This window comes from Melanerpes formicivorus, unplaced genomic scaffold, assembly GCF_026170545.1.
Source record: "Melanerpes formicivorus ecotype bairdi unplaced genomic scaffold, bMelFor1.0.p_v2 SCAF_23, whole genome shotgun sequence".
NCBI lineage: Eukaryota > Metazoa > Chordata > Aves > Piciformes > Picidae > Melanerpes > Melanerpes formicivorus.
In genome coordinates, this window is record NW_027142375.1 from 6,759,834 (window position 1) to 6,773,429 (window position 13,596).

The window sequence follows — 13,596 nt, forward strand, 5'->3', positions numbered from 1 at the left end:
AGTCACAAAGGAATTAAACATTTGTCCAAGAAACTCCAGTGTATTTTAATGCAAAAAGCAAACATATTCTTGAGGTGGTATGAAAGAACAGAATCATGCTCATTTCAAACCCCACATGGCTTCTGTTTTACCTTTCATTTGGAGTAAAGTCCTACATAATCATGTTTGCTATAGTTCAAGTTTTGTTTCATTTTTACTTCTAGATCCAGTAAGTTGGTAATGCACAGTAAAAAGGTGGCACCTGAAAATGAGGCTCCTTGAGTATTCCAACCAACTCTGCAATATTTTCATCTTTATTTACTAAGGGGCTGATGTCTTCGAGAATTTCATTCACCAGCTCCAGGTTGTTGTCACTGACAGCCTCAAGTTTAGAATCTTCCAGTCGCTCGTGAGCCTGTAAGAGTAAATAGATGAGACTATACTGTAAAGAAGTTTCAAGTAGTTCCAGTTTAGAAATCTTGTACACAATTTCTCAGTGCAGCCTTTAGCAAGAAAGCCTGAACAATTGCATATGGTATAATCTGTACTGCTTGAAACTGCTGAAGGGTTTTGCATGCTTAACTACATGACTCCAAAAACTTCATAGGCAGCACTGTCAGAAATGTTTGTATGCCCTTATTCCCTGTAACATCTGTGTTACAGATACCAAACAGGCGCCTCTGAGGAGTATAGGGCTCAGATCCATTCTGCTTCAGAGCCAAGTACAAGTACACCTTCTAGAAGGACAAAAAGGAACTGAGATCCACTTAGAACAAAGTCTTCAAAAGGAGCTTTTACTCCAGGGTCCTCCCACTCAAACAACATCAAAACAGCAAATTCTAAAGGGAAGTCTGCATAACTAAGGGAAATGCAGAAAGGCAGCTAATGGGGTCCTGGGCTACAGTAAGAAGACTGTTGCCAGCAGGTTGAGCTCTACTCAACACTGGTGAGGCCACACCTGAGTACTGTGTATGGTTCTGGACATACTTGAGAGAGTCCAGTTAATGGCCATGAAGATGATGAAAGGACTGGAGCAGATATATCTCTCCTATGAGGAAAGGCAGAGAGAGCTGAAACTCTTCAGCCTTGAGAAGACAAGCCTCAGGGAGGATCTCACAATGAAGGGATGGTGCAAACAGGACAGTCAGGCTCTTTTCAGTGGTGCCCAGTGACACAACAGGATGTAATGGGCACAAATGAAGCCCAGGAGGCTCTATCCAACATAAAGAAACATTTTTTCCAATGTGAAGGTGACTGAGCACTGGCCTAGTATGCCCCAAGAGGTTGGAGTCTCCCTCCCTGGACATATTCAAAAGCTGTCTGGACATGGTCATGAACAACCATGTCCAGGTGGCCCTGCTTTTGTAGAAGCCTGGACCAGATGCCCTTCTGAGGTGCCTTCCAAACTCAATCATTCTGTGCTAATCCTACTGCTGCAGACATAATTCTTTCTTAAGCACTGTGAATGCTCAAAGCTCCAACTTTTCAATGAATTTAAGTAGCAACAGAAACATCTCATAAATCCAAAAGCCTAGCTTATTACAGGTAGTGCTGTATCATAAATGAAGGAGCAAGAGAGGGCCAAAAATAACAGAATCTCAATGCATTCAATTAAGAGTTATTCACAGCACCATAATAACAAGAAGTTCAAAAAGAAGAACAATTGCTTTGGCACATAAAAACACAACAAATATATTTGGAGTCGTCTATGCATTCTTCCCATCTATACAATTTGAAGGTGTGTGCACACAGCTATTTTCTTCTTAGTGCTTTAAAACAGATATTAGAATAAACTTTTACAAAAGCCAGAAAAGTTTGTTTCCTGAAGTCCTCTGAACACTACCATTCTAGTTCATGTCTATTAAATGGCATTTCTGCAGGACTGCTGATCAAAGACTGGAAAGGCTGACTCAACACAGAGCAAGACATTTTAAACATTCCCCAACACCAACACACACAAACCATGATTACAAAGTCACAGGAAGCTGGCACCTACACACATTCTCCTTGATAAGGGAATGCTGTCTTGTATAGAATACATACAGTACAGAATATTCTTCTTTTAAAGTTTACTTCTTGTACAGCATGTAAAAACACAAATCTATTTCTAAAGGTACTTCAACTCCAAAATCTTTGTAAGACTAGAGAATACAGGTTACCTTCTTTCTCATTCATTTTCTTTACAACACTGCCACCAACACAGAGCATAATCTAAATACAAATATCCTCATCCTTCACCTCAAAATTAAGGCCATGTATAGATACTGAGGAACCAAAAGTTTATCAGTCAACAGCCTCTGATCCTGTAATAATTTAAGGAGTAGCAGGATATGGAACAGTATGAATATTTAAGAGAAGGCTGTAGGCTATGCTGTAATACTAAAATGTGACTGCAGAAAAGAAGATATAGTTTTGAGGTTCAAAAGAATAGTTAACAACTCAGGAGAAGAGAATCTTGATAAAACAGTTCAGTAGCAAAACTGAGCAAGACTCACGTATGTTCCAAATTCAGCCGGTTTCAAAACAAGCACAGCAATTCTAAAGGCTTGACAGGACTGAACAGAAACCTCAGCACAAGAAGGACACAAAGCTGTTGGAATGAGTCCTGAGAAGGACCACAAAAAATTATCAAAGGACTGAATACCTCTCCTGTGAAGAAAGGCAGAAGGTTTGCAGTTGTTCATCTTGGGAAAGACCTTACTGTGGTATTTCAGTACTTAACTGGGGCCTGTAAGGATGATGGGGACAGACTTTTCAGCAGGATCTGATGCAACAGGATTACAGGGTAATGTTTCTGAACGAAAAGAGCCTAGCTATAAGGAAGTGGGGGTTTTGTTATGATGATGATAAAGATGGTGAAACACTGGAACACATTGCCCAGAGAGGTGGCAGAAGACCCCTGGAAACATGCATCATCTGGTTGGATGGGATTCTGAATAACCTGAACTAGTTAAAGATGGTCCCTGCTCACTGCAGGGGCATTGGAATGGATGACCTTTAAAGGGCTCTTTCATCCCAAACCACTCTATTCTATAAATATCAGCAAAGGACAGGAGAACAGATCTTACACTGATAACAGTTACTTCCCCTTTCCCTTCCCACCTACTGAAGAATGAAAAGGCACAGCAGAAGAACCCTATTTCTACCTCAATGCCTTTACCCTAGAAAGAAACAGTGTGAAATGAAGTTAACCCAAAGATTAGCCAAACTCTGCATTGCAAAATATTATAAACTATGTTTATTGCTTGCCTTTGTTTTTTTAAGGACTGAAAAGAAAGAATAAGTCTGTCCATGGCAGGGTTCCTTAGCTTTCTTTTTGTCCTTTTTGGGGATACCTTACATAAGGATTCATTTTAATAGCCAACTAATAAAGAAAAATGGATAAGTTTTTATGTTTCCAACCTGGTCTGAAATGAATCTGCTTGAAGAATCTGACTGTCTCAGGGTTCTGAGAGCTGCCTATTCTGTTAAACCTACCTCCTCTAACAGAAAACCCAAGTTACATGTATTTTTACAGACAAATGGATATAGATGAACTATATATAGTTCATGAAATGTGGTGTTGTTTTGACCTTGCCCTTATTTAGCTCTGCTGGTTAGGACAGTTTTTGGGTTTAATTCCACAATAATTACCAAAGGAAATGAGTGCAGTCATGCCATATGAACACAATTAAAGCCTTTCAGCATTCTAGATAATGCAAGTTTATAGTTAAGAATCTGTCTCCATCACAAGCATTTTTTTTACATCTGCTAGTCATTAAGTTTCACATAATTGTAATTGGCCATTAAAGCCCAGATTCTTGAGAAGGAAAAAAAAAGAAAATGCTTTGCAATGAACATTTTCTACATGATAAATATTAAAGATGACCTATGCAGCAGATACTGGAGCTGGAAACAATTCTAAGTAAGAAAATGCTTTTACTTCTCTAGTAAAATTAGTACCCAAGTCATGGACAGTAGCATTAAGTGCACCCTCAGCAGGTCTGCTGATGACACCAAGCTGTGTGATTCAGCAGACACGCTGGAGGGAAGGGAGGCCATGCAGGGGGACCTTGATAAGCTGGAGAGGTGAGCCCAAGCCACCAACCTCATGAAGTTCAACAAGATCAAGTGCAAGGTCCTGCATTTGGGTCAGGGTAATCCCTAGCACTGATATAGGCTGGGCAGGGACTGGCTTGAGAGCAGCCCTGAAGAAAAGGACTTGGGGGTGCTGGTGGACGAGAAGCTCAACATGAGACTCCAGTGTGCACCTTCTGCCCAGAAAGTAAATCACATCCTGGGCTGCATCAAGAGAAGCAGAGCCAGCAGGTCAAGCAAGGTGATTCTCCCCCTCTACTCAGCTCGGGTGAGACCCACTTGGAGTACTGTGTCCAGTTCTGGAGCCCCTGTTACAGGAAGGATCTGGACATGCTGAAACATGTCCAGAGAAGGGCCATAAAGATGATCAGAGGGCTAGAACACCTCTCCTATGAGAACAGGCTAAGAGAGTTGGGGCTATTCAGTCTAGAGAGGAGAAGGCTTTGAGGAGACCTTATTGTGGCCTTCCAGTATGTGAAGGGGGCCTACAAGAAAGCTGGGGAGGGACCTTTTAGGATGTTGGGTGGTCATAGGACTAGGAGGAATGGAGCAAAACTAGAAGTGGGTAGCTTCAGATTGGATGTTAGAAAGAAGTTCTTCACCTTGAGGGTGGCGAGACATTGGAACAGGTTGCCCAGGTGGTAGAAGCCCCATCCCTGGAAGTTTCTAAGGCCAGGCTGGATGTGGCTCTCGGCAACCTGATCTAGTGTGAGGTGTCCCTGACAATGGCAGGGGGTTGGATCTAGATGATCCTTGAGGTCCCTTCCATCCCTGACAATTATACAATTCTATGATTCTAAGTTTCTCCCTCTGAAATCAGCTCATTAACAGATGAGACACGTCCATTCTTTCTAAGTTTATTGTTATGCAATGCCTCCTACTTACAGTGATACTATTTTTAACAGCTAAACAGAAGTAAATTCTTCTATGAATTCTCCAGAAGTTTTTCTTTCCAGATTTTCATACTGAGCAAAAATCCCTGCACAACAAGCATTTCATACCTGCCTAGAGGGCATTGCTTTCATATGTCTATTCATATTAAAGAGACAGCTACATTTAAGGGAACTGGTTTTTCCTCATGAAAAGTTCAAATTTATGAAGTAAGAATAAGAAGGAGCATAAGTAGTATGCAATATTGACTGCATCTCCTACTGGTAAGATCAGCTACATTTTAAGAACAGGGTCCAAAGATTGTTTTTTATAAATATCATCATACATACTTTTAAAGGTTGATTACTATCTATAAATCAAAGATTTTCACAATGCAAGACCAAAACTAAGGACAGCCCGTGTCTCAGAGCATTACTGAGACTCAGGAAAGGGCATGAAGGAATGACTTCCCTGGGCTGATCAGAAGGTTGTTTTGAGTAAAGACCAAAAGGAAAGCTTGTTTACACTGTGGGAGAATGAAGGTTATTGCTCTCACTTTTCATCTTTGGCAAAAATACTAAAAGTCAGAAGGCATATGGGTTTTGCACACATCAGTGGTCATGAGACCATATTAAAACTAACTGCTTCTAATTTCAACTATTTTGACATTTTCTTTACAAACAATGTTACCACACCATTTCTGGAGTCTCTGAATTTTTCTTCTTCTCCTAGAATCTTACATATAACAATAAACCAACATAGACAGAAATTACATTATACCAAATCTTTACCTCCAAGAACTCCGTCAAGTCTTTTAATAAGATACGCATACAAGCCCTTGTTAACACTTCAATCCATACTCAGTGTGCACACAGTAATTTAAGAGCCTAAATACTTCCAGATTCTGCTCAGAGCAGCAAGTTGAAATACCTTAGCAAGTGATCTTACAATGGGGTTTTCCATAATTCCTTTCAGAAAAATGAGGTCTATTTCTTCGGCGCCTGTCGATGTCGGCAGATCAGTAAGGTTGTCCAGGACCTGCTGCATGGCTGCTGACAAAACAAAACCAAAATGTAAGTACTGACCAAAAGAGGCTTTTGCATAAATATCAAAAGCTCTGGTAAACACCACAATCTTAGAGATGTTCAGCAGTCAACTACATCTACTCAGAGTAAGTCGACAGAATGGAAAACAAACTTTTTTGTTTGGTGGAAAAATGGAAATAAAGAGTCCATCCAAACCCTTACCACCACAACCAGCAGAACTCCAGGCCTAGCACATTCCATTCAAGATTCATGACTAATACCTACAGACTGAAAAAACAAGGAAATATAAACTATGTCTAAGGTATGCATAGTCTTCCAAATACAACAAAAGCAACTCATCCAAGACTCTTCATTTAATCTCTATCAGAGAAAGTATTCAGCCCTCATACATACACCAACCAAATACAATCTCTACAGTCCTTGGATAGGCAGATGTCATTGTTTTTAAAACAAACACAGTGTTCCAAAACAATTACTTTTAACCAAAAATTTGCTTCCAAGGCACCCCTTGCCTGGATGACACTTGTGTCCATCCCCAGCAGACCTTTACTACTGGTTCTGACTTACTGCACTCCAACACTAAGTGTGGATGGTGCAGGTGTTTACACAACCTGGCACCACAGCACACTGCAATTGGAAGCATATCCTACAGCATGAAATATATCATGCCTGCCCAGTATTCTCAGTGGAGATTTTCCTGGCTGTTTACAGACTCACAAAGAGAACTGCAGCAACTTAGGTGACAGTGAACAATGCTCTCAATGACTCAAGGAAAAGAGTCAGAAAATCCCATCATCCCAGCTGTCTTGTCCCATGAAGTCACTGAGGTGAGTGATGAGAATTTGTTTTATAACTGTGTGCTTTAACTCTCCCATTTAAGATAAAGTGGAAAAAAACAGATTTTTATTTCAGACAGCAGGTTCAGCATGTTCACATACTTGCACATCTGGACATGTGTGCAGCAGCTCTTAGCTGGGATTACATCAGCTAGCCCCGAGCTTGCAGGGACGAACACATGCCATCTTAGGCTAAGTGCAAAAGGGAGAAAATTATAGAAACATAGAATCAATAAGGTTGGAAAAGACCTCAAAGTCCAATCTGACACCCAAGACCACATGACTACTAAACCATGGCACCAAGCACCACGTCCAATCCCCTCTTGAACACCTCCAGGGACAGTGACTCCACCACCTCCCTGGGCAGCACATTCCAACAGCTAACAACTCTCTCTGTGAAGAACTTTCTCCTCACCTCGAGCCTAAACTTCCCCTGGTGCAGCTTGAGACTGTGTCCTCTTGTTCTGGTGCTGGTTGCCAGGGAGAAGAGACCAACCCCCTCCTGGCTACAATCACCCTTCAGGTAGTTGTAGAGAGCTATAAGGTCTCCCCTGAGCCTCCTTTTCTCCAGGCTAAACAATCCCAGCTCCTTCAGCCTCTCCTCACAGGCCTCATGCTCAAGACCTCTCTTATGATGTCCTTCACAAGGTAAATGGTCATTCTTTCCCTGTTTTCCAACATATGACTAAAGAGTCTTATTTTGTCCTGTTTTCTTAGTAGTGATAGCCTACACTATTCTTGGGTTTAACTGTGTTCTAAACTCCCATAGAATTATGTGTGCATGTTTGCATACACAAGGATACTAAAATCTGCTGAGATGCCCAACAAGCCTAAAAGCATCAGAAACAACCATTGTGTATTGCAGTACTCCACACGTTGCACAGCAGCATTTATCAAGAGAATTAGAAAGTCTATATGCCCCTTCTCCCACACAGGAATTTACCCTTGACTTTCCTCACTGCTTTATAATGAAACCTATTATGAAGCACTGCGCAGCAGCAGAACAAACAGCATTTCTCAACACCTACTTTCAAATTTCAATTCTTCCTAGACAATTCCACCCCAAGGAAGGGAATAAAAAAAAATATAATTAAAATCTGGTCAAGTGGAATTTTCAACACTTAAATCATCCTCTCTGCCACATTTTAACTATAGGAGTTCATGTCAAAAGATTGCATTTTTTAAGAGTATGCTTTAACCACTCTTGTTTGCAAAAAGTGAATCTTCTGTGAAACCTCAAGTAGGAGGGAAAGTAACACTTACTTTATGCTTTCAGATCTTGAAGCAGAATTATTCCTACTTTATAACAAAGTACTGTCAGCAATCACACATTATGCAAAGTCACCAAATCAACCTGTAAACAGTCCACATCTCCTTCAGACTAGGCATGTCCTATATCTCAACCAGTTCAGCTACAGAGGCACCTGCCTCGTTTCATGTTTTCTCAGTTCCCAGTTACAGATTCATGACTCAATGCAGTTATGCAAGCTATACTATTTGCAGAAGCAGACAGATGTTTCCAGGTGCTGCATGAATACTGCAAGTGTTATAATAATAAGCTTTCTTTACATTGTAATGGTTATGCAAACTGATTTTAAGAGACTTCAGACTACCATATTTGTTCTTATAAATAACCTGAGTTAAAATATAAAGCTTCCTGCAGGTCAAAGCATCCATCTCAACTACCAGTTGCAATTCCAGCACTTGGTGCTGGCAGAGGTGTGCATAATAAAGACATTCCTTATATATCTCCATGTTAATAAGCCTAGCTTAGAATAAAATTATTAGATCAGATTAAAAAAATAAGATCCCCATGTAAAAACTTTATCACCAAGGAGAAACTGCTAAGAACAATGTCAAACTTCACAAGAATGACTTGTCAAGCTTTGTGCAGCTAGGTAGGGTATTTTCAAATGAGTGTTTTTATTAAATAAGGTTTCACAAATTCTAGCATCCAAACTGCTTCAGCATGCTTTAGTAAGTTTAGCAAGTTTATTCTGGGAAAGCAGTGAACACCTTTATTAACATGCAGAGCTCAAAGAAATTCACAGAAGCAGATTTGCATCCCAGGTGATCAAACCCAAACCCATCTCTTGTCAGAAATAATTTTCCTATTTCATCTGATGGTTGCCTCCTCTCACAGTACAGTCATCACAGCACATTTTCTTGGCTATAGTGTTGCCTTGATATTAAAATGAAAAACAAATATGCAAGTATATAGAATAGAATAAACCAGGTTGGAAGAGACCTTCAAGATCATCGCGTCCAACCCATCAACCAATCCAACCCACCTAATCAACTAAACCATGGCACCAAGCACCCCATCAAGTCTCCTCCTGAGCACCTCCAGTGATGGTGACTCCACCACCTCCTCAAGCAGCCTATTCCAATGGGCAATCACTCTCTCTGTATAGAACTTCTTCCTAACATCCAGCCTAAACCTCCCCTGGCACAGCCTGGGATTGTGTCCTCTTGTTCTTGTACTGGCTGCCTGGGAGAAGAGAGCAACATCCACCTGTCTACAACCTCCCTTCAGGTAGGTGTAGAGAGTAATAATGTCACCCCTGAGTCTCCTCTTCTCCAGGCTGAGCAACCCCAGCTCCCTCAGTCTTTCCTCATAGGGCTTGTGTTCCAAACCCCTCACCAACTTTGTTGCCCTTCTCTGGACTTGTTCCAGCAAGTCAACATCCTTCCTAAACTGAGGGGCCCAGAACTGGACACAGTACTTGAGGTGCAGCCTAACTTCATAAATTGGGAGGCACCTTTATTCACCCTGGATTGTGTGTGTTTGAACACAATGTGGGTCACTATTGCTTCAGTGTAGCTAGTTCCTCATCTTGAAAGGAGTATCTTTCTAAGTAGTTGAATAAAGAGATAATACTGTTAAGTACCCCTTTATTTAACTTGTTACAAGGTTAAGTAAAATATTTTTAGCACAAGAGAAAGCTGTGAGAAGCTTTGACAAAGTCTTTGCACCTGTTACCAAACACAAAGTAACTAGAAACTCAAGCAATGTGTATATGCTTCACCATGTTTTACTGTTTTACATTCACCTGACAAAAACCCCTCAGGACATGGCAAAAACCTCATCAAGAGCATCTTCCAATAGGAATGATGTCAGTTGGTTTTATTGAAAAAGAATAGACAACAACACATGGGTACTTCTTGTAACACACTAGACTAAACACTTCCAGTGTTTTACATTATTTATGCTAAACAGAGGCCAGCTTCAAACATAGTTCCCATTTAATGTGAAATGCTAATATTTGCTCACATGTTAACACAGCTTTCAAAGTCTAAGCAACATAGTGACCTACATAGATATTCATATGTGTACTTACAAACAACTTGATTTATTCAGAGAAAATGTAAGAGGTGGGGAGGAGGAGAAGATGCTTTAGTTAATGTGTAAGCCCTTTTTTAATGCATCTATTCCATGGGCATTTGTTTACTTCTTTTGAGGTGGAAAAAGAAAACATCTTATTAAAATATAAATAGCAAGAGATGTGTTGTTTCCTGGCTTAATTATAATGATATTTCAGAATAATGTAGATACCCATGAAATTACAAGCACTAGTCTTTAAAACAACTTCACTTTTTTCCTTCCTGGGGCAAGGCCAGCTTAGCACTGTTAGTAAAATATCTTACCTTTGAGCAGCAGGAACAAAAGCTGAAGATGTAAGTACTCACACCGAAAACTTTTGCTTGAAAGATCAGGTCATACCAAGCAAGAAACAGATGGAACTAAGGGGTATAGAGACTATCAAATCTACATAACCTATCAAAAATTGCCTTTTGAGCCTCCTGTCTCTTCTCTACCAAATCTGTCCTCGAAATGAGAAGAGCAGAACTGAGTCAGGCAAACAAGAACTAAGGACTGCAGTGAACAAACTGCATGAACCAGGTTGTAGGAAGTGCTCCTTATCATTGAACACTTTGGTGTTCAAAAAAACCCAAATATGTGCTTTTTCTTCAGTAGAAAATTAATTTGGTCTCTCTAGCCTCTCCCTTCTCATCTTTTAGAGGGAACTGGTAAGACCATACAAAATTGGAGAGCTCTACCATGTGCCACCTTCTCTCTCTGAAGACAAGCCTTTATCTATATGCTAAGACCCATCTGCCTTAAATTTTAAATTCTCGTCACAACACAAAAGGATTTGCTTTTGTGAGGACAGCATGAGATAGACATGCTTGACTACAATGGTTAACAAAACCATCTAGGAACACACACATTAGAAGAAACACATACTGACAACAGCCTCCAGACAGAACAGGAGGAACAGAGCAGCAGAAACATGCTCTCAATTGAGGCAGTGTTGAAATAAAGGGATTCTTAAGAAAATGTGACAATAGGACTGAGTGTGAGCTGCTGCTACTAAGAGAATGAGATTACAATGGGCAGCCTCCACTCCAGCCCCTAGAACTGGTGACAGGAAGCATACACATAAGAAGAATTCATTTCCACAGTCAGTTTCCAAAGAATGTCTTCATAACTGTAGAATGTTTAAAGCCTCAAGCAAGACTCAGCAGGAACATACTGGTCTGCTGTGTGAACACACTGAACAATTTAATCCTACTATGCATATAACCCCATTCTCAGAACAGCTAGTTTGTGGTTTGAACCCCTTATCAACAAAAGGAAAGGCAGGGGGGAATGACATGTTAATTGATCTCTGTGGCAAGCACATGCATCCCAAGGCATAGGAACACAAAAGTCTCATTACTAATACAAAATTTACCAACCAGAATTAACTCCTCCTAATTCATATATAGCTCTTCAGACAACCAAAGGAGGCTTCAAAGGTTGAATCTACATCTTACCTTACAATAGTAAATTCAGATCAAATAGAAGTAGAAGACACTATGATAACTCTTCTATTTGCAAAAAAAGACAGGTTTTCGGTAAGCTCTCAACTGTGACTCTTCTATCAAGTTTGACTTTACTTTTTCTTTCAGGGCCTAATTCTTGCCTACATTAATTCTATGCAAAGGAAAGAGGAAGCATACATTTAAATAAATTTTCCAGATTTGCAGACAGAAGACAAATGTGTCACTCACTAGGGAAAATTAAAGCTTTCCAGAGTGAATACCTTGCACAGGATTTTTTTTTAGCTCAATTGCATTTTATTAGTCTCCAAGCTTACAAACTAATAGGAATTAAAAGAAATTTATGTATACTGTATTTAAATTAACTAATGCATATTTATTTCCACATGACCTACTCATCTGGATAGGATGGTAAAATAAATACCTCAAGGACTGTTGGTGAGGTTGGTAATTCACAGGAAGTCTAAAAAGATTAAAATCTTGTGACATACCTAAACTTTGGCAATAATTTCTTAGGTGAATTAAAACCTTTTCAGGAAGGAACTATTCAAAAGAAGTTTCACAAGACACCTCATGTGTATAGACAAAAGAAGATCCATTTGTAATTCATATAGACCTTAACCAATGGCAGTGGTATAAATTATTGCCATTTGCATTCATGCTTTTTAAATAACTGATTTATGTTTTAACATAAGGAAAAAAAAAAAGAACAATTTGTTTTGTATCATCCACTTCTCTCCCCAGTTACAAATTATAACACTTTTGGCAGCCTAGGTCTAAGAGAAGGAGGATCTCTGAAGAAGTTAACATTTTGAGCTTGTACAAGGAGGTTCATTCACTAAAAGACTATTGATCAAGAACGTATAAAACATTGATCAAGCCTTCTTTACTGCTGTTAGAGTGTTTCAGAAACTGTGTTTAAAGACAAAAGGCTCTGGCAAAGCATTATGTAGTGAGCACACAAACCAGTGCATTTGCATTTTCACAGTCAGTAATTATTTACTGAGCAGAGATCACATCTAGAAATACCTCCAGAGAATCAGAGAAGGGCTTGAGTTGGAAGGGACCTTGAAGATCATCCACTTCCAACTCCACTGTTATGGACAAGGCTGTCTTCCACTAGATCAGGCTGCTCAAAGCCTCATGTTAAAGACTTCCAGGGATGAGGCATCCATGAGTACTCTGGGCAACCCATTCCCCTGTCTCACCACCCTCATTGTAAAGAGCCTCTTCCTACAGAAGCACTATAGACAACTACTGCAGTTTAGCCCTAGTTCTCCTCTACACTAGACTACAAATTTGCTACAGAATCCCACACAAGACATGACTATGTTTTTTATTGTAATAGATACAATGATACTTAGGTTCTCAAGAATCCACAGATGTTGTATTGACCAGTGTGAGGTTTTACCCAGGCTATCTGACAAATAATCACCAATCAGGGAGTGTTGGGTCAGTGCAGCTATAGCCCTGTTGATAGCCACCTTAACTCACATATTTCTGGGTGGCAGTCCACTCTAGTATCATGGAGGCACATTTTCTAAATGGGATCCTTCTTCCTTTAGTAAATGCAGTGAGTCTGCTCTATAAAGACAGTAAGTCTCAGTGAAGGAACCAGTTGTCTGCACTGTGCATAATGTACTGACTGCAAAATCTGCAAAATTAATAGCATATATGGTAGTGAATTAGTAAAGGAAGGAGGAAAAGTCTCATTGATAAGAATGAATGTTCCTCTAGATAGTCAAATTCTACTCACCATTTTTTTGTATGTTGAAAAGAAGTTAACATATATGCTTAAAAATGTTTGCTGTTTTTTAACTTCATTTTCTTTAAGCCTCCTGGCAAACCAAGACTGAGCTAATTTTAGCATCACAACGAACAGAAGCTCAAGCAGTCCCTATCTCTATCAAACCTAGCTCAACTACATCTTACATGCCTACTTTTCACGACTCTTAAGGTCA

General features: G+C 39.9%; 1 protein-coding gene across 5 annotated transcripts in view; it reads right to left on the reverse strand.

The window, feature by feature from the left end:
* PALS2 (protein associated with LIN7 2, MAGUK p55 family member) overlaps positions 1–13,596 on the reverse strand; it is a 68,593-nt gene that overhangs the window by 27,855 nt on the left and 27,142 nt on the right. For 3 of the 5 annotated variants that reach the window (XM_068152418.1, XM_068152415.1, XM_068152417.1), the window contains exons 2-3: positions 5,857–5,978; positions 242–394 (exon numbers count right to left, since the gene is read on the reverse strand). In XM_068152418.1, coding sequence (XP_068008519.1) covers positions 242–394; positions 5,857–5,973 — 270 coding nt within the window. In that variant the 5' untranslated portion in view covers positions 5,974–5,978. The remainder of the gene's footprint in view (positions 1–241; positions 395–5,856; positions 5,979–13,596) is intronic. The other 2 variants (XM_068152416.1, XM_068152419.1) reach the window with 2 other exon arrangements.